Below are 21,547 nucleotides of genomic sequence, written 5' to 3'. Positions count from 1 at the left end.
GCTCTAGAACCTGACTCTCACCACCTCACAGAGAGAAATGGCTGCATTTGTTCTGCCTAAGCTTAGAGACCTCCCTGGATTGGTCAAACCTATCTGACTTTAGTCAAATAAAGACTCATGAAAACTTGACAAGGAAGTATCTGTAGGCTTTTTTTTTTTTTCTTGTAAGTCCAGCTGGCTGCCGAATTTATTAAGAATAGCACAGGTTTTCCGGGTCCAAGGAACTTGACCACAGGATATTTCCCAAGTGCTCTATGGCGAACACAGCTTGCCCTTCACTTGGCATGTGGCATCTCACCTTTCAAGACTTCCTAAAACATTTGAGATGTTAGAGGAAAGATGTAACAGATCCAAATGGATCTTGGGGAAAGATCCATAAATATAACTTGGGAGCCATGACTGGATGGCTGGAAGATCACTCTACTGAAATGAAGGGATAATAATAGCTTCTGAGTTCTGACCACCTACTATGTGCCATACACTCACTAAGTCCTTACTACACCTCCAACTGATTTCCTCTTCACAGGAACTCTGTGGGGTAGAAACTATTATTACCCATTTTACCGATGAGGGGATAAGTTCAGAGAGGCTAAGAAACTTGACTAGCATCACACAGCTGGTAGTTGTTAGAGCCGAGATTAGAATCCAGTTATGTCTGACTCCAAAGCCTGCCTCTTGTCACCTTCCAGCCCACTTGGCCTCCGCACATGTGCTATGAATGATGGTTGCACAACCACTTCTATCAAATCCTTCAAAGAACTTGACTGTAAAATCTTCAAACCACAGCTTAGTTTTCAGTCTATACAGTTTCTGCTCATGATAAATAATCAATAAAACCTATGTGAAAAAAATATAGTGAGAAAGAAATGGCTGAAATCTGGTGCTCTAACCACAAGCCTTTCAGATGCTAAAAATTCCAGAGGTTGGATAGTCAAATTATGACATATAAGTCAAAAATTTTTATTGTAATAACAGCTTATTTTTTCCTCAAGGACTCTACTGCTATGACAGATGAAAGATGAGAGTGTGTACTGTGGAAGAAAATGGTGAGAAACAGTGATGCTGCTATATCAGGGAGCCCAGAATGGACCCACAGATAATGGCAAAGGATGGAATATATGTATGGGGAAGTGGGCCAGGTGAAACAAGAGAGGCAGGAAGTTAATGGCTGTTGAAACTGAGCAATAGCTACATGGCAGTTCATTACCAGTCAATCTACCGCATGTGTTGGAAAATTTTCACTTAAAAAAAATAAAGCCATGCCCCTCTAGCTAGATTATGGCCTTGGTAGGTTAATGACCTGGGTTCCATGCCTTTGGGACATAGTAGTCTACCTGTTGGCCCCTGGCCTCGAGGGAAGAGGTCAAGGCTGAAATCGGGTTGGTTCTCCCTGCCCTGTCCTGGTCTGTTCCTTGCTGACTCATCAACGAAGGCCCTAGCATGCTTTACAGCCAAAAATCCTGCAGCAATTCTGCTTTTAGAAGTAAGAGTGGAGGCTGAAACCACTGTTTCCCAGAATTAGAAATGAGCACTCAGCAGATGCTAAACCCTCAAACTAGAACAAGATAAAAGAATAGGCTCAATTAGCATTCAACAGAAACCTGGTTAGTGAAGTGGCTCAGGCAGGGTTTACCGACAACGATCATATCACTGCACAGAATAAGGACGTCAGCAACAAACCAGAAAGCAGTGTGTGGCTATGTCAGACACCCGAGTGCAGAGTGAAGGACAAACCCTAAGCAAGTTTTGGTGGATTCTAGCCAGACAGCACCTTGTTCCTTTAACACTTTACAGGACAAAGGGAAAGACTAGCCAAGCCCTTATCATTGGAAGAAACAATGCCTTTTAGAAATATGAGTGAGATAATGTTTAAAAGGTCCTGGTTATGATAAGATAGCTTTGCTCAGTTCAGCCAAAGGTAGAGGAATGGGTCTACTGCATCCTTTAGAAAATAAGAAAAAAAAAACAAACAGGGTAAGCAAGGCACAGGACGGGTAGAAGGAACCTGCCTGGGCTCTGAGGGTCATCTGCAGTGGATTAGTCCAGCTGGCTCAGGAACTTTGCCCATGAAGGGTGGGTCATGGGTTCACAGAGTATTCCCATGTCCCATGATCACAGGTTGAGCCCCTAGCTTCAGGTAGCAATCTTTAAAGTATATACCATGGGTCACAAACCCAGGGAGGCGAGCAGAAGAGAGAATGTGATGTGCAGTCATGCGGATCCAGACCCACTATTTAAAACACAGCTCAGAGCATGCTCCAATGGCTTCCCATATTCCACTAAGGCTAAAATCCAGTCCTCACAGCCATTGCTCCCACCTTGTCCCTACATGGCTCCCTGTGCTCCAGCTGTATTCCTTGAACTCATCAACCTCATTCCTGCCTCAAGACCTGTCATTTGCAGCTTCTCTGCCTTGAGTGCTGTTCCCCAAATTTTTGTATGGCTATCCAGATCTCAGATCAAAAGTCAGCTTCCTAGAGAGGCCTTTCCTGACTCTCCTAGCTGATGTAACACTCCCCATCACTTTCTATGATACGCTGTCATTTTATTCACATCACTTGTCACTACGTGATATTAGTATTTATTTGATTACTTTTTACTTATCTATCTCTCCCTAGTAGAATGTAAGCTCCACGAGAGCAGAATCTTGACTGTCTGGTTTGCCATCATATCCATGAAACCAGGGCAAGGAATACCTGGTGATAAATGAATGCCTTCCTGGTAGGTCAGTAGGATATATATCTATATCTATATATATTGCCAAAAAAATGTATACACATTTTAAGGAAAAAACTGTATTAAAATTGTAATACTCAATATATACTGATAACAAAACAAATGCAAATCATATTTGACTTCTACAATTATAAGAGGTACTCAAAGTGGTTACCACCAGTGTAATTTTAATACAGTTTTTTCCTTTCTTAAAGGAAAGTGCATACTTTCTCTCTCTCTCTCTCTCTCTCTCTCTCTCTCTCTCTCTCTCTCTCTCTCCATATATATATATATGTGTGTGTGTGTATGTATATATATATATATATATATATATATATGACATGACCATATTTTTCAAATCAAAAATAAAGACACTGAGCTTGATGAGGCATTTTTTTCTAATATACGAATTCATGTAAGTAAAAATACATGGTATCTGCATTTAGTAAGGAGTTCTTTTGAAAAAAACTAAAATTACATAAAATTGGGACTATCTTGGAGAACGTAAGACATATCTAATACATTCCATTTTTTCATTATTTGACAAACATTTCCGATGACTTGTGCCTTCAGCATCAAAGTGTTCCGCTGTCAGTGATCACTGATATCAGCAGGCAGGAATGCTCACTAGGGAAGGATGGGCCTCCTGAATGGTTGACCATATACAGGTGGGTCCTTGTGTTCACGCATGTGCAGAAACACCTCCAGCTTAGAATCCACAACTGACAGATATTAGAGCCAGATGGCCGTAGTTTACATTTGTTACTATTCTTTAGGGCAGGGGTGTCCAAACTTTTTTCAACGGTTTTCACCAAGGGCCATATGTGGTAAAATACACAAACAGCCGGGCCACTCACTCAAGGTGAAGTACGTATCGCCTCACCTGGTTTATTTAAGTAAACTAAATATATTTTTGCAATTTGCTGCAGGCCAATTAACAATGGATCATGGGCCGCAGTTGGCCCGCCGGCCGCAGTTTGGACACCCCTGATTTAGAGGAATATGTCTCTAACTATAATGTGCATATCAATCACCTTATTAAAAATATAGGTTCTGATTCTGAGGTGGGGCCAGAAAGTTTGTATTTCTAACAAGTTCTCATTCAGATAACACCTATGTTGCTAACCAGAGGATCACACATTGAAAAGCAAATCTCTAGTACTAAAAATATTACTATTGAGGAAACATGCCTGTCTCTAGATTAGCTCAGAAGGAAAGGGCTAACCATAGAGTACTTGGTCCCCAAGAGACAAAAATATAAAGAACCTAAAGAAAAGCACAAAGAAACTTCTCTGGAAAAAAGACGACTGGGCTTTCTTAACTAGTAATAAAGCAACATTTATAAGGACTTAAAATAGAATCACTCCTCAGTGCTGACCTGTGTGCAGATCTGGAAAACTACGTAATGCTGGTATGAGAATTGTGAAACATGTATTCTTTTACAAATTTGATATTTACAACTCTTGGGGCATGAGAACGGAGAAAGCATTGCCAACTCTGTGTATTGCCAACAGAACTAATAAGGACCCATTTCCCCCTTTTCACTGTCATGTTTGTTATAAAACTGGTTTTTTGGTGTGTGTGTTTTTTCTGGTTTCCTGTCCTTAACCAACCTCCATCCCCTGACTCCACATCCAGCCTAGGGGGGTAATATGGCCATTGTGATCTTCCCCCCTGCTGCTCCTCCACTGGGCTGCCAACCCGACAGGGGGCAGGGCCACCCAGGCCTCTCATCTCACCTGAACCTCATCCTCAACCAGGTGCTCTGAAAGCCTTCACAAAACTCTGCATTGCACCATAGGGACCTGGGGTGGAGTGGGGTGACTGAAAGGGCAGGGTTTGGGCATTCATGTCCTTTGGCAACCTTCCGACAATGAATGGGCATGATCTGTCACTGTCCACAGCAACGACCTTCCCAGTCCACAAAAACAGCAAAAAAAAACAAAAAAAAAAAAACAAAAAACCAACAAACCTGGCCTTTTTCTTCCAGTTTTTTGTGTTCCTTAAGAAGTTGTTCCACACACATCACACTGTCTCCAATGTCTGTAAACTCTGCTTGCTCTGCCAACAAGTTGTCCAGGGCAAGCTTAACCTACAAGACACATTAGAATAGTCCAGATATAAGCCAATGAACACACATCTGGAGGTGGGGGTTTGCTATACTCTAAGAAAATTTGAAAACCCAAAAACGATTCACGGACAAATGTATATATATATATATATTACAGCTCATTAGCTTTTTGAGTAAGTTGGGGGAGGGTGGGTGCTGAGACACATGTAGATGGAATATTAAACCTATATCCGACAGATTATCAGTCAAGAAGGAAGAGAAACCATTACCGAAATACCACATATGCCAACAGGAAAAGGGGATTCTAGAACATTGCTACCCCACTGAAAAAAGTGACAAGAGAATGTCTGTGAGGAAGAAGGATTTAAGGACGGGGCTGGATTAGGAAGAGGAGGGAAGCCCAGAGTTCAAGGTGGAAAAGAGAACTGTAACGCACTGAACCATAAAAGGAAGTTCTATTAAACAAGAAAATAACACCTCACAAAAGTTGTACTCAAAGTGCTGAAGTTGTAGGCATTGGTTAAGCTTCAGGTGATGCTTGGACCAAAACTGACTAAAGGCTTTTTCGGTTTCATCCAATTGACCTAGTAACCTGTCAAGAAAGAATGAGAAAGTGACATTGTTGTTAATATTCATTTCCACAGGAGTCTGTATAGACTTATGGGGGTAACATCTATGTTTTGAGTCACTGTTATAAATTGTGGCAATGGCTTTATTGTGAAAGTCTTTGTTACCTACGACTCTTTCATGGTTCAGCTGGTTCTCATATTTCCTGTTTTCAATCAGGACACCCTCAGTGCGAGGCAGAAACTTCACTTCAGCTGCCGCTGCTGTGCTTTAAAACATACCCCTGGTAACCTTGCCTTCCTTTCTTTTCTTTGACAAGTGTGCAAAGCACAGCACCCAGCCAAACTATTATTTGGAAATGAAACTCAATCAATCCTTCCATCTCCCTTGAAATCCTGGGATGACACCATCTCAAAAGAGAAGGGAATGGCATTCTCATAAAAACATCTCTGTAGCTGGATGCCAGATGAGTACCATCTATTTTCCTTTGTTGTTTCTAATATTATTCTTTCTTGACCCTACCAAGACCCAATAGTTGCTGTTCTATTCTGTCCTTGGTTGTTTCAGATCATCTAGTGCTGTTCTCTCCTAAAAAAAAAGCATATTCCACCTTCACTCACCTTTCCATGGTAGCTACATTCTCAAGTTCATTGGGATTGAGTTTACTGGTGGAATTTTTGGTTGCTGGTTCTTGAATGCATGACAACAATGTGGCCCCTTGCTTTCCAAGTAATTTCAGCTCATCCTAGAGAAAGGAAAATATAGTCTCTCTTATAAGGAATTAATGAAAGAAAATTCTTGGTAGATTTGGGGTAAGGGGAATGGTAGATATCTTTCATTTAGGAATTTAAATGCTATAAAAAGTCAAGCTGCAGCTTTATAAAATTAGTTAACTTTTGTATCTCACATGATACAAAATTCAAAATATACAAAAGAGCATATATTGGAATAAGAAAGTCTTTTGTCCCCAGCCCATCTACTTTCCCTCTCCAAAAGCAACAACTGTTAAATTTTGTGTGTATCTGAAGCTGCTGTTGTAAATTAAAACCAAAATTAGTTAATAAAAGCTGGTTCTAATCCAAGATAGTGACCAGAAATAAGAAAATGACAGATATTGGGGTTTTCGGTCAAGATGGTGGAGTAAATTACCTCGTCTCACAACAATATCAAAATTACAACTAAACTACAGAACCATCATTCAGAATCACCAGAAGTCTAGCTGAACCAAAGCCCTACAACTAAGGACATACAGAAGAGGCCACTTTGATACTGGTAGGAGGGGCAAAGATGCAAAATGAGCTGGTCCCACACAAACGTGTGACCATTAAAAATTGGAAGGGACATCTTGGCTGCAGAGGACCCCCTAGAGGAGCAAAGGGTCCCAGCCCCACATCAGGTTTCCCAGCCCAGGATTCTGGTGCTGGGAGAAAAGTCCCCATCTGGCTGTGAAAACCAGCACAGATTGTGGCTGAGTGAGAGGGAAGATGGCTACATTCCCAGATGATCCTCTTAAAGGGTCTGCACTCGCTGATGGACTCGCTTGCTCTAAGCCCCAGCACTGGGGCAGCAGCTCATAAGATGCCAGAGACATATGGGTAGGAACTGAATTGTCCAGCTTCAGAGTGAGGTCTGGAGGGGAAGCTTTCTCCTGGATGGAGGAGATGGAAGAAGATATTGTTCCTTTGTTGAGCCTGCCCTCTCCCAGCATGCAAACACAGGTGGCTGCCATACACAATATGTGAATCTCCATCAACCTGTCTAAGACAATTCATTCACCCTGCCCTGGTGATTCCGAGACCCTACCCCACCCAACTTTGGGGCACCAGAGGCCCCTTCCAGTAGCTTATCCATACAAATGACCTTTCTTGGCTCATGCTGCAGACTTTCCTAAAATCTCTCAAAGGTTCACAAAACCCAAAAAAGCAGCACCTCGCTTTGGTGTGTCCTGTACATCTTGCCGAGCAGCCCCAAGCCTGGCACTAGACACAGCTGGCCTCAGTTTGTGGTTTGGCCTCTCAAGGCACCTTCAAGCCCAGCTCAGGTGGTGGCCATATGTGGATTGCTTTGTGGCTCATGCCAGGCATCCTCAGGCAGGGCACAGACTGTGGCTGAACTTGTCCTGTGGCAAGGCCTCTCCAAGGAGACCCCCAGGCTGGCATGCCCAGTAGCCAGCTTCAGACCGAGCCAGAGCATTACCCAGCAACCTCCAAGGACAACACAGCCAAAGGGCCAGCTGGGCAGGCACCAGAGCCCTGCTAAAGTGAATTCTGTTGTATAGGGTCAGCCCCTGCATAACAGCTCCTTCACTGTAGTCACGGCCAGTCCCCACAACCAATCAGCCCATGGGTCAATCCCTCCAAATGATGTGCAAACAGAAACGAAGGCTCAACTACAATAGGAGGGCACACACAACCTACCTGGAGCACCCAACTCTGATGACCAGGAAGAATGTGCCACTGGGCCTCACAGGACACCTACTACATAAGGCCACTCTACTAAGACTGGTAGCAGTTCTACCTAATATACAGAAACAAACACAGAGAGGCAGCCAAAATTGGGAGATAAAGAAACATGTCCCAAATGAAAGAGCAGAACAAAGCTCCAGAAAAAGAACTAAACAAAATGGAGACAAGCAACCTACCAGACACAGAGTTCAAAACTCAGATTATAAGGATGCTCAATGATCTCAGGCAGAACTTTAACAAAGAGGAAGGAAACATAAAAATAGAGATAGAAAACATAAAAAAGAACCAGTCGGAAATAAAGAATACAGTAACTGAAATGAAGAATACATTAGAGGAAATCAACAGTAGATTAGATGAAGCAGAGGACTAAATAAGCAATTTAGAAGATAAGGTAGCAGAAAATACCCAAACAAAAAAAAGATAAAAAGAAGAAAAAACAATGAGGATAGTTTAAGGGTCCTCTGGGAATACAGCAAGCATACCAAATTTGCATCATAGGGGTACCAGAAGGAGAAGAGAGAAAGCAATTAATTGAAAACCTATTTGAAGAAATAATGAAGGAAGACTTCCCTAACCCAACAAAGGAAATAAATATACAAGTCCAGGAAGTACACAGAGTCCCAAAGAGGATGAACCCAAACAGGCCCACACCAAGACACATCATAATTAAAATGCCAAAGGTTAAAGACAAAGAAAGAATCTTATAAGTGGCAAGAGAAAAGCAGTTAGTTACCAACAAGAGAACTCCCATAAAACTGTCAGCTAATTTCTCAACAGAAACTTTGCAGGCCAGAAGGGAGTGTGACAAGATATTCAGTGATGAAAAGCAAGGACATACTACCAAGATTACTCTACCCAGCAAGCTATCACTTAGAATCAAGGACAGATAAAGAGATTCCCAGATAAGAAAAAGCTAAAGGAGTTCATCACCAACAAACCAATATTACAAGGAATGTTAGAGGGACGTCTTTAAGATAAAAAAATAATAAAATTAAAAATATGAATAATAAAATGGCAATAACTACACATCTATCAACAATTACTTTCAATGTAAATGGATTAAATGCTACAATCAAAACAGGGTGGCTGAACGAATAAGAAAACAAGACCTTTACATATGTTGCCTACCAGAGACTCACTTCGATTGAAAGACACACATTTGAATTTAAAGGGGTGGATAAAGATATTTCATGAAAATGGAAATGAAAAAAAAAGCTGGGGTAACAATACTTATACTAGAGAAACAGACTTTAAAACAAAGGCTATAACAAGAAACAAAGAAGAACCCAGTAATCCCACTTCTGGGGGCAGGGGGTGGTATTTATCTGAAGAAACCCAAAATACTACTTTGAGGGGACATGTGCGTCCGTATGTTCATTGCAGCATTGTTTACAATGGCCAAGATGTGGAGGCCACATGGGTGTCTGTTGAGTGATGAATGGGATAAAGAGGAGATGGTACATTTATACAACGGGGTATTACTCAGCCATGGAAGGGAATGGGTTCTTGCCATCTGTGGCGGCAGGATGAACCTGGAGGAAATTGTGCTGAGTGGACTATGTCAGAGAGAACAAGATAGGTGCAATGTGATTTTGCTTATATGTGGAATCTAAAGAACAAAACAAACAAAATGGAAACAAACTCACAGATACAGGGAACATTTTGATGGTTGCCAGATGGGAGGGGTAATGTGGGGGTGGGTGAAAAAGGGGAAGGGATTAAGAAGCACAAATTGGTTGTTACACAGTAGTCATAAGGATGTAGGGTACAGCATAAGGGATATTGTCAATAATATCGTAATAACTATATATGATGTCAGATGGATACTAGATTTATTGGGGTGATAGATGGGTAGGGAGTTGGGGGACAGTGAAAAAGATGAAGGGATTAAGAAGTACAAATTGGTAGTTACAAAGAGTCATGGGGACGTAAAGTAAAGCATAGGGAATATAGTCAATAAAACAGTAATAATTATGTATAGTGACAGGTGGGAACTAGACTAGTCAGGAAGATCACTTCTTAAATTATATAAATGTCTATCCACTATGCTGTATACCTGAAATTAATATAAAATAATATGGAATGTCAACTGTAATGGAAAACTTTTTTTAAGGGGCAGAAGGTGAAGGGGAATAAAAGGTTCAAATTTCCAGGTATAAAACAAATAAATCATGGGGATATAATGTATAGCATAGGGGATATAGACAATAATACTGTGATCGCATGGATAGCACGGTGTCAGATGGTTAATGGACTTATAATGGTGATCACTTCTTTAGGTATGCAAATGTTGAATAACTGTGGCATACCCCTGAAACTAATATAATATTGTACGCTATCTATATTTTAATAAGAACTTAAAAAAGAAAAGACAGATTGAATGTTAAATGCTGGAAACTGCCATGCAATAATAATGTAATAATTGCTAGCTGACCATGAAAACAACTTCATCTGATCTTGTCAAAAAACCTGCCTCTCCTTCCACCTACTCCCAAAGTGTGGCCTTATTCAATTATTGAAGTTTGGCTGAGATGGGCAACAGTTTCAGTTTGACATGGAAAGATTCATACGTCCAAAACAATTCTATTCTGTTGTTTTTACATAGAGACTGACTTAGAGCTTTTCAATTGGGGAAGATGTCAGGCTATCTCCTTCCAAATCCAGTAGCTCTAGTCCTCTACTCACACAGTGCAGGGTTAACATCTTATGTTAACCATAAGGCAAGGCAAAAGAGGCAGAGCCTGACCTAGAATTTTGCTGCCGGGAGTTCCGGGTTTGGTTCCTGGGTAACCCAGGATGCTGGCTGGGTATGCCCTGAGAGTTAGAAGAGTCCCATAGTTCCCAAACAATCACCTCCATGCCCATGAACACTGAATCTCTTTTACCTGCCCCAGCCACCTCCAGTCTTCACAGAGCCTCCAGCTCATCCCCACAGAGTTTTATACTCCCCACTCTGTTCAGACTGAAATCTGTCCCTCTCAACCTCATGCCTTTGCTCTTTGGATCCCACCCCACGCCAGTATTCACTCCCTTGAAAGCTTCCATTATCCACACCCAGCCTCATGATAGATTTGACTTCTCCGATTCAGCCCCTCTAAATCTTTGGATACCCCCTGTGGCTCTGTTCACTCCAGGTAACGCCACATGTCAGCCACTTGGCTGGTATTCCTGCCTGGGAACTGGACATATCCATTCTTTTCCATTCTAGGTATCGGCCACATTTCTTCTTATCTCATCGATGTTCATTAAATATTTGTAAATTGGATGAATTAATAATGGTTTGAAAGTAATCAGGTTACAGAAAGTATAGAATAAAGACAAATAAGATATGACGGGGGCGGGAAAGCACTCATTAGTAAATGCTCTTAGCTTTTCCTTCCTCTTCTTACTCATTAGAAAGGGTCCTGGCTTTTGTCACTCAGTTTCTTAACTGCCCCTGAGCTTCCGGCATTACAGCAGTATTCTGGCGTTAGCCATTATAATAAAAATATATTATATATATATATATATACATATATATATATATATATATACACACACACACATGTATATATATATATACATACATATATATGTATATATATATATACATATGTATATATATACATATATATATATATAGTGTGTGTGTGTGTGTGTGTGTGTGTGTGTGTGATGCCGAGTTGGGAGGAAAAATGGAGGGGCCAAAAAGAAGCATCTTGCTAGGGAAGCTTGAAAGAGAAACACACACAAAAGGCTGCAGAGTGTGAGGAAAAGTGTGTGAGAGAGGGAAAATGAATCTTAGTAAGTGATGTCATCCATTGTGTATCCCCTTCACGTGGTTAAAAAAAATACAAAGGAAAATCGTGACTTGATTACTGCTTCGGGACTAGACCACACGGTCAACTTCAGCAGGGTCACCAAAATCTGCCATAAACACAGGGAAAGTTTGAGCAACTATAACACTTGAAAAATACAAAGCCCCAAAATGGAATCCGCCCTTGTCCACAGTAGTAACAGCTCAAAATATTTAATACCTGTACAGAGCAGGCACTGGCCAATCAGCACAGACGTCAGATGCAATGCTGAAGCACTCATGACACCAACTGTGGTCCAGGTGCTAACCCTTTAGTTGCACCTGGGTTAGACTACTGAAGAGATCTTGTGGGTCCTAGGAAATGGGCCAGGGATGGAGTGGGGCGCTAAAGGGATGTAAATATTTAACTCTTTTAACAATGGGTATGGCTGTCCCAGTGTGTACTCATCATCATGGTTCTGTCATTATGGGAAAAAACAATTGGTTCAGAAGAAGACCCACTTAACAGGGCAAGGGGGACTATGTCAGGCTCAAAAGAATCTAAATTTTCTGGAAGAATTCTTTCCTAAGACAAAGGTAAGAATGAATTTGGACATTCATTCAAAATATATTTATAAAGACCTATTATTATATGCCGAGCATTGTGCTCGCCTGTGTCACGCCCTGGGGGTGGAGGTGGGGTAGGAAGGACAGGGATGAATCAGAGCCTAAAGAATACACGAATGATTAATGCTTTATATCCCTTATTTTACTTCTATTACTTACCCCATTTCTGCCACTAAATGTTAGCTCTACTGTTCTACTTTATTTATCATGCTAACTAATGAATTCTAGAATCTGGCCTTTAAAATGCAAGGCTTCATAAGTTAGAAAAAAAGAAGTCCCTGAAAAATATAAGATGTCCCCTGTCCTCAGAAACTATGGAGAGGGGTCTTCCTGTGGCACAAAACTAGTTCAAAACACTGATTTGTTAAGGTATTAACATTGAGAATATTCGTAAGAATACCAATTTTATCTTCCTGTGCAAGAGTGAGACCTGTGTTCCTATTCACTTCTAACTTACGTTCTCTGAAAAGTAGAGTTTGAACAAAAGGGTCTTAAAAAATTTCTAAGACTATAAAATTATTTCTAGGGCCTATGAAAATAACTTTTAATTCTGATTATCTTCTTGATTGTTTGTTGCCCTGGTAATATTGATGGAATTGTAATCTCTGAATACAAAATGGAATGAATACTGAATGGAACAAATACTGAATACTAAGCAGTATTCCTATTTGTAGAGACTACTCTATCACATGATTTCAGGACCACTGGCACTTTCCTCTCTCCCCTTGCATGATGAGAAAAGGCGTACAACTCTGTTAAACTTCGTATTTTAACAACAACAACAACAAAACTGAGAGTCTTATTCTCTTTAAATGAACGCATGGTACAGTGTTTAGTTGAGTAAACCATCTACGAGCAGAAGGCCAACACTGTTTCTGGCCTAACGAAGACCAGACAAAAGGTGAGAATCACCCCCTTTGAGGATCAGGAGGGAGACTGCCTCTGTGAACTGCTTCTAAAACCAGCAGGAAATAAAACAATAGGAAGAGCTTTTTGCTAAGAAAGAAAGTCTGCAGGGCCTTTATAAATAGGATAAGAAAAGAACATAACCTGCATAGTTATTTTATTGTACTCTTAGAGTCTGAGGGGCTTGTCTTGTTTTAAATTGAGATATAACTTTATACCTTAAAATTTACCCTTTTAAAGTATATCATTCCACGTTTTTCTTCCAAAACATTTTCATTTCCCCCCAAAAGAAACCCATACCTATTAGCAGTCCTCCATTTCACCCTCTTCCCAGCCTCTGGCAACCTCTCCTCTACCTGCTTTCTCGATGGGTTTTCCTGTCCTCAACATTTCCTATAAATTGAGTCACACAATATGTAGCTTTTTGTGTCTGCTTCTTTCACTTCACGTTGTAGCATGTTTCAGTACTTCATTCCTTTCTGTAGCTGAATAAGATTCCTTTGTATGGATACACCACATTTTGTTTATCCATTCATAAGTTGGACATGTGGATTGTTTCCACTTTTGGGGTGTTATGAATAAGGCTCCTGTACGTTTTTGTGTGAAGTATATGTTTCAATTCTCTTGTGTATATATCTAGGAGCAGAAATGCTGGTCATATGGTAACTATATTTAACTTTTTGAGGACTTACCAGACAGTTTACATTCCTATCTGCAATGTATGCGGGTTCATATTTCTTCACATCCTTACCAACACTTGCTATTATCCATCTTCTTTATGATAGCCACTCTACTGGATATATCACTGTAGTTTTGATTTGCATTTCTCAATGACTAATGATGTTGCACATATTCTCATGTGCTTAATTGCCATGTATATCTTCTTCGGAGATAGGTCTATTCAAATACTTTGCCCATTTTTTAACTGGGTCACTTGTCTTTTTATATTGAGTTGTAAGAGTCATTTTTACTCATATGTTCTGGGTACTAGACCCTTATTAGATATATGATTGGCAAGTATTTTCTCTCATTCTGTGGGTTGTTTTTTCACCTTCTTGATAGTGTCCTTTGAAACACAGCGGTTCTTAATGTTGATGGTGTTTGATTTATTTGTTTTTTCTTTGGTTGCTTATACTTTTGGTGTCATATCTAAGAAACCATTGCCTAATCTAAGGTTATGAAGACTTACATCTATATTTTCACCTAAGAGTTTTATAGTTTTTTGAATTTACATTTAGTTTTTTGATCAATTTTGAGTTAATTTTTATATACGGTGTGAAGTAAGCATCCAATTTCCTTCTTTTCCTTGTGGATATCCAGTTGTCCCATGGCCAAAGAATCTTAAGCGTTTCAGTTCCCATGAAGAGAAAACATCCTTAATCATTTTGGGCATTTAATTTTTTTACTGCCAGCACTCATGGCAGAGGAATAGCTTAGGGACCTTCTTCTGGGAACATCTGCACAAGGTCACAGGAGTTTTGGTAGGTTTCTTCTCTTTATACAGACAGGCAGAAGATGAGTGCTACCATACTGCTTGTAAACTGAGAGATGGCCTATCATCTGTCAAGCTACCTTCCCTCGGGAAATGGGAGCTCTCCTTGGAGAAGGATTCAATAGGCTGAAGAGTTTGGGACACCTGTATGCACATGCTCTGAATATGTGCTCTAACTCTCCATCTGTGTGTGAAAAGCATATGCAGAGATGGGATAAGTGTGCTGAGTTGTACGTGCTTGTCTGGACTCACAGGATGTTGGCTTCTCCCAGAGAAGGCCAAAGCTGTGTGTGTATACAAGTCTCTCTCTATTCCTTTCTGTCCCTCCTATGGTATAGCGAAATCAAGAGAAAATAAGGTTTCAAATCTTAGCATGAAGCCCAAGTGCTTACAATCTGATTGGACAGAAAATGACAAACATTGAAACTGGGAGTATTCTATGACTATAAACATGGGTTAAGAGCCAATTTATCGTTCAGCCTTAGGAAAAGGAATTTATGCTTCTAGAGAGAAGCCTTCTTTAAAGTCATAAATTGGCTTGAAAGCTTGAATCAAACTTTCTGTGAATGTTTATGAAATTTTTTGCTGTGAATGTTCTGAAATTTTTTTCTTCATAAGCAGATTGGTTTGATACACCAGTGTGGCCAAAAGAGAAGGGATTCTCTTGGAAGATAATTTTGAAGACGTCAAAATAAATAAATTAGAATTATTCTAATTCCATAAAGCATTAGCAAATGAGACTGGGCTGTAAAAATTCTCAAATTCGATGACTCTCCCATTCTGATTGGTTGATTGTAGAGGCAACTGGGTGCTTATGTGGATCTAAAATAAGGGGTCTCAAAGATCCCCAGGAGAAAGGAAATCAAGATATTAAGCCAAGTTTCTTAATGCTGTGCTATTTAGACAAAAACTTTCCAGGGTGGGAGAAAGCCATAAATCATACACTGTAACTTCTATAGATATTTAAATAAATTTAAAAATTCACTGATCTGAGGAATTAATCTTATATTGGTTGTTCAGTTGGAAAAGGTTTTTTTCCAAATGGAAAAAAAAATTTAATTAGTTATAGAACTTTTGGTTAAAAGGTAAATAATATACTCTAACAAGAATAAAATAAAACGTGTATAAATAACCACAAAAGTTACTAAGTTTTTAATAAAAGTTTAAATGTATTCCTTTTAAAAATATAAACCCTTTCTCTCTTTAAAGCATTTTTGGATGGAAAAATGAAAAATGTAACTCTAAATGATTTTGGTGTTTTTGCTTCTAATATATAAGGAACAAAGAAATCAAATTTGTGTTAGGCCAATAATTAGTAATAACAAAAGGCTTTAACACGCTGTCTTGTCTTTAAAAGGATGTTAATATTACTTGGCAAAATAAAGACAAAATAATTATATTTTAATCCAGGTAAAACTTAACCAAGGTAGACACTTGGACAAATTAAACTCTTTGAGAATTTTATCTTAAAATAGTCATACACATAGGTCTTCTCCATGATTTTGGAGAAGTGTGGAATATAAATGCAAGTATAACCGTTTTGTTTATGCAAGAGTTTGCATTTATTTTCTTACTAAAAGGCTACTTAAATGAAGTCTCCTAAATTCCTTTCACTTGTCTTACTGACTAGATATGGGTGTTGAACCAAATTGAGATAAGATAATTAGAGTATGAAGTTATTTCTTATAGATGTCAGACAATACTGCAAATTATTCTACAAAGTTACTCCACTACATAATCTGAGTGAACTTTTAGCCTTCTTATAGATGTCAGACAATACTGCAAATTATTCTACAAAGTTACTCCACTACATAATCTGAGTGAACTTTTAGCCTTCTTTGTGCAGCATTGTATGTTTTCATACCAATAACAGCTTGTCACCATGCCCAAGAAAATGACCTTGTTCCATCTTGGAGAGTGGTCCTTTCCCTCTGTGGAACCCTTTGCTTGTGTAGAAATGACAGAACACCCACTCAGCCGCCCTTCCTGGGAACCCTCACTGCACCGTGCAGCAGGACCTCACTAGCTAGTTTCATCCCTCAGATACGTGTCCTCATCTAACATCCAAAATATTTTGCCTTTTCCCCAGAGACCTCCCTGATTGACCACGTTGTTGTCTCGGTGCTTCTGCTCTGTTCCTCTCCAAACCCTCCTTGGAACGATGCAGGGAGCACACTGTCGAGTCTAGGCCACGAGCTCCGTGCGTAGAGCTCTCCTGTTATGTTTGGCATGCTCAGAGCCGCTCCCATGGACGAACTGACCACTTTGCAGGCTCCTGTGGTCTGTGACCTGTGGGCCTGGACCGCCAGCCCTTTTCTGGCAGACTTCACAGAGGCACCCTACACCCGGTCTTCTACAACCCATGCCATCTCTCCTGAGAATCACGGAAGGTGAACTTGGGCCATATATTTGGAAAGAAAAGGATCAAACTTCTGAGAGACATTTCTAGAGAAAATTTGCAGGATGCTTTCAGGCTTTCACAACTCCAATCCAGATCTTTTGGTTACTCAGAGTCACTTTAGGAATATATTTTGAACTCTTTTTCAATATCAAGCTCCTTAAAGAAAGAATTAAACAGTGTTCCCTGTTACATGGGAGAATTAATTTTCCTCAACTACTAGACTCTGAGATTCCCCTAAATAAACTATGTGTTCCTTCAGTTTGCATTTTTTGTTTGTTTCCCAGGTATGTAGTGGTGGGTAGTCAATACATGTTGAATAAATGAACAAATCAAACGCCTAGCAAGCATTTTTTCAAATTTTGGGTCACAGATAAGAGTGTAGCTCTTCTCAAACTCCGTGCAGCAAGAATACATATAATGCTAAGTAAGATGTATCAACCTTTGAATCCTCAGTTTGCTTCCCTCTTGAGTTCTTGTCTTTTGTGAAATAATGGATTCCATCTGTTCGTGTTTCTGGAGGCAGAAGGGGACTGACACCCCATCCAGTCAGCCCCAGGGAGACTTCCTTTTATTGCGTGACCTAAAGAACCTGCCAAGCTCCCTTCTCAGCAACTCATAAAAGCAGTTCTGACGTGCTTTTGTGAGTCATTTAATAGGTGCCTCTACTTAAACCCAGTTCAAAGCACCTTCCACAGTCTTCTTTTTCAGATTAGTCCCCAAATAAAAAGACACGTCCTTGAGAAAGTGAAGCAATATTTCAGCTTATTAGTCTGCCCCCAATTTTACAACAGCCACAGAAAAGCTTATGCTTCAAAAGCCGACTGACTTTCTGCTCTCCCTGCAATTTCAGCCATTGAATGTTGTTCTGTCCTTAGCAGATCCAGGCATACTACCCTTGAAGGGATGCTCCCACAGCTCATTTTGCCAGCACACAAGGGCAGAATGAGTTTCCCTTTGCTGGGATGCTTCTCACAGGTCTTCATTGCAATTGTTCTGCATGTACCTCCCAGACTCAAGAGATTTTTGTCTTCGTGTACTGTCTGTCTGGAAGGTTGAGGATGATCAGCGGCTGCCAAGTCACTGGAGAAGAGGGAAGGAAAGGACTTAATACTTCCCCCGGCTCTCGCCAGGAGGCTGACCAGCTGCTGGCACAGAGGCTGGATTGTGAGAGGCCACTGACCACTCACCTGCAGCTTGTCCCACTGCCTTGTGTGGGACATGAGAAGCTCTTCAGTGGACGGCACACCTCTGGGCAACTCCGTTGTGGCCAAGCAGGCCCCAAACGTCTGAAGCATCCGGGCAGTGGTCTTCAATGTCAAGGCAAAGTTTTCGATGGCCTGGAAGGTCAGACAATCATAATAATGTGCAGGGATCAACATTTGACAACATGCTTTCTCAGTGGAAGGACAGTAGAACTAGGTACTGAGTACCTGCAAGGGGCCATGCGTCATCCTTGGTGCTATACGTTTGCCTGTCATCTCAATGATCCAGAGTGGGAGGTATTTTATCTCCATTTTATAGCAACAGGGAACTCCAAAAGGTCAAATGACTTGCCCAAGACCATGTTACTTGGGCAGTGAGGCAGGAAGGCAGACAGGATTCAAACAAAGTCAGCTCTTTCAATTTCAGAGCATTGTTCGAGATTCTAAGGAGACCTAACATTAAATCTGACCCAGGATTAACACGGTAAAATGCTAAACAGGGCAGCGCCACCCACCCCTCTCTAATAAACCTTTCTTTCTCTCCTAGCCCTACACTGTACTCTATCCTCCCCGTCCCTGCACACACACAGCCAGGCTTCCTGGCATCTCTAAGAAGCTTGTCAAATGTGGCTGAGAGGATATGACACTGAGAAAAAAGATGAAAGCAGTGATTAAGTCAGTAGTGACCTTTAACAGTCATTTCTGTCACATGTGGGGAGAGGTCGGGGACCTCTTCCTCTCTTCTCCTTTACAAAAATTGACCTTGTCCTGTGTTCGCTTCCACTTAAGGACCCTGCTCTGCCAATGGGTTAGTGACTTTGCAGCTAATATCCTTGTGAGATACCTGCATTTTAGCAGAGTGCTTTAGGAAACATGTGGCCTTGCCTAGAAAAAGTGACAGTGACCATCAGAAGGTGAATGGCTTTTCAGAGTCCCCAAATCATTCCACTCAGCCAGATTGGCATGGCCTCACCCACTTCTTTCTGCTTCTGAGACAATTTTAGCCCTGGAGGGCCAGCACAATATTGCGTTCATCTCTGTTCCCCCAGGGCACGGAACTACACCTGGCACAGAGCTAGGTGGCCCATAAACGCTGAATGGATGAATAGTAGGAGCAAAGAGGCCCAACCTAATTTTCATTTGGGACAGTTACTTCTGTTCCTGCATCATCAGAGAACATTTCTAAAAATCCAAACACACATCATAAAGAATGTGCCAGATCTGTGGTGGCCTTTCTTTATGCCAGAGGCCAGAGCTCAGGTAGACATAATAAGGCTTCCAGAGCATGGCATACTTCCCCTTACTGTCTAAACCCGGTTTTCTCTACACCATTTTCATTCTTGAAACATTGCTGTGGGTGGAGTCTCCCCTACTAGCACAAGTACTGATAAAGCCACAATCTTTTATTTTTTAAAGTTTTTTATTTTTCAATTATAGTTGGTTGACATATATTATTAGTTTCAGGTGTACCACACAGTGATTAGACATTTATATACCTTAGGAAGTGATCATCATAAGTCTAGTACCCATCTTACACCTCACATAATTATTACAATATTATTTATTGACTATATTTCTTAGGCTGTACTTTACATCTCTGTGACTATTTTTATAACTGCCAATTTGACCTCCTGAATCCCGTCCCCATTTCACCCTTCCCCTCAGCCCTCCTCTCATCTTGCAACCATCAATTTGTTCTCTGCATCTGTGAGTTTGTTTTGACATCGCAACAATCTTGAACACCACAGTACTTTAGGCCCGGAAAGTCAGACAAACACTAACTTTTAGAAAAATCGTTCTTTCAAGTATATCAGTGTTATTAGTTTCACATAATCGAACACCCATATAAGATACTTTCAACTGCATTCACTAATAGCCTATGATAAATAACATATAAAAATCCAATTTACCAGGGAATTATAAGACAATATGAGGTTATTCAGTATTTAGCTTTACATGTACAATCTCTTATGATGCGTCTCAATTAGGTGTTATTCTTATCACTCCCTCCCATTGTGTAGATGAGGAAACTGACGCACATTGAGGTTAAGTAACTTCCGCAAGGTCGTATCAAAAATCAGTGGCAGAACTGGCATTGCACCTGGGTGATCTGGCTCAGGGCTGGCTCTCTTAAGCACTGTGCTATATCATTTCTTGGCAGCAAAACTGCCAAGATTTAAATTCAATAAAGATTTAATAAAACTAGATTTAAATCTAGATCAATAAAAGAACTTGGCTTTGAGAGCTGAAGACTTAAATTAGAGTCCCGATTCTAATTGTCTCTGACTGTGTGATCGTGGGTAAGGTATATAATGCCTCTGAGTCCCAGGGTTTTCATTTGAAATATAGGGATAATGCTTGCTCTGTTTTTGCAGGGTTTGTCTGAGGACCAAAAGGAATAGCAAATGTGAAAGGATCATGGACACAGTAAAGTACCACACACGTGTAATAACAATAACAGTAATAACTCAGTGAGTCAAGTGTGAGTCCTGCAAATATTATCCTGGAAGTAGAGGAAAGCCAGAGACTTCCTATGGAGGAGCCTATTAACAAATTAACTTGATTCCACGTGTGTGAGTAGTGAATAATCACCTTGGAAGTGGCACAGAGGACCTTATCCTGATGGGGTGATGAAAAAGAGCTTGGCCTTAGTCTTGGCTCTGCCCCTACTTGACTATATGGCCGTGGATAAGTCACCTCTGCACTTTGAAAGTCAGTTTCCTTATCTGTAAAATAAGGTGATTGAAATAAATGATCTTTAAGGTTCTTTTCAGTTCTAACTTTGTATGAGTCTCAAAGATCTGACACCCAAAAAGCACACTGCTACCAAAAAAAAAAAAAGGTCTACACATTCACAAGATGTAAGAGAATGTATATGTGTTTATATATATTTCTAATTATATGTGTATATACAAACTATATACATAAAACATGCAAAAGATACACAACGAGTATCTCTGATGTTTCAACACTAGTTGCATTTTTCAAAGTTTACAATAATATGTATAACACACGCACAAACACAAACCATGGATAAAAACTAGGCCTGGGGGAAGATTGGATGTGTGCACATGTCTGCTCATGTCAAGTCTTTAAATAATCAATTTCATTACCATAATCTTCTTAACTTCTCTAAGTTCTTAAAGAACTATTTTTGTCTTTGGTGTCAAAGTGCATTAGTTTTCTTCTTTATTTGTTGCAAATGTGTGTTATTTCAAAAAGTAAAAAAGATCTGAGACAACTTGAAAAACATGAACAACATAATAAAACAAAGGACTGGAAGAGAAATCAGAGCAAAAGGGAGAGTTGGCTAGCCCACTATGGCT

The 21,547-nt window shown here is 40.3% G+C and overlaps 1 protein-coding gene across 5 annotated transcripts in view; it reads right to left on the bottom strand.

Annotated features, from left to right (window-relative positions):
- Positions 1–21,547, bottom strand: part of MCF2L2 (MCF.2 cell line derived transforming sequence-like 2) — a 213,319-nt gene that overhangs the window by 118,160 nt on the left and 73,612 nt on the right. For 3 of the 5 annotated variants that reach the window (XM_033121699.1, XM_033121707.1, XM_033121716.1), the window contains exons 7-10: positions 18,207–18,356; positions 5,974–6,098; positions 5,264–5,378; positions 4,688–4,807 (exon numbers count right to left, since the gene is read on the bottom strand). In XM_033121699.1, coding sequence (XP_032977590.1) covers positions 4,688–4,807; positions 5,264–5,378; positions 5,974–6,098; positions 18,207–18,356 — 510 coding nt within the window. The remainder of the gene's footprint in view (positions 1–4,687; positions 4,808–5,263; positions 5,379–5,973; positions 6,099–18,206; positions 18,357–21,547) is intronic. The other 2 variants (XM_033121722.1, XM_033121731.1) reach the window with 2 other exon arrangements.

The sequence above is a fragment of the Rhinolophus ferrumequinum genome, chromosome 2, assembly GCF_004115265.2.
Source record: "Rhinolophus ferrumequinum isolate MPI-CBG mRhiFer1 chromosome 2, mRhiFer1_v1.p, whole genome shotgun sequence".
NCBI lineage: Eukaryota > Metazoa > Chordata > Mammalia > Chiroptera > Rhinolophidae > Rhinolophus > Rhinolophus ferrumequinum.
This window is presented reverse-complemented; position numbering and strand designations above follow the sequence as displayed.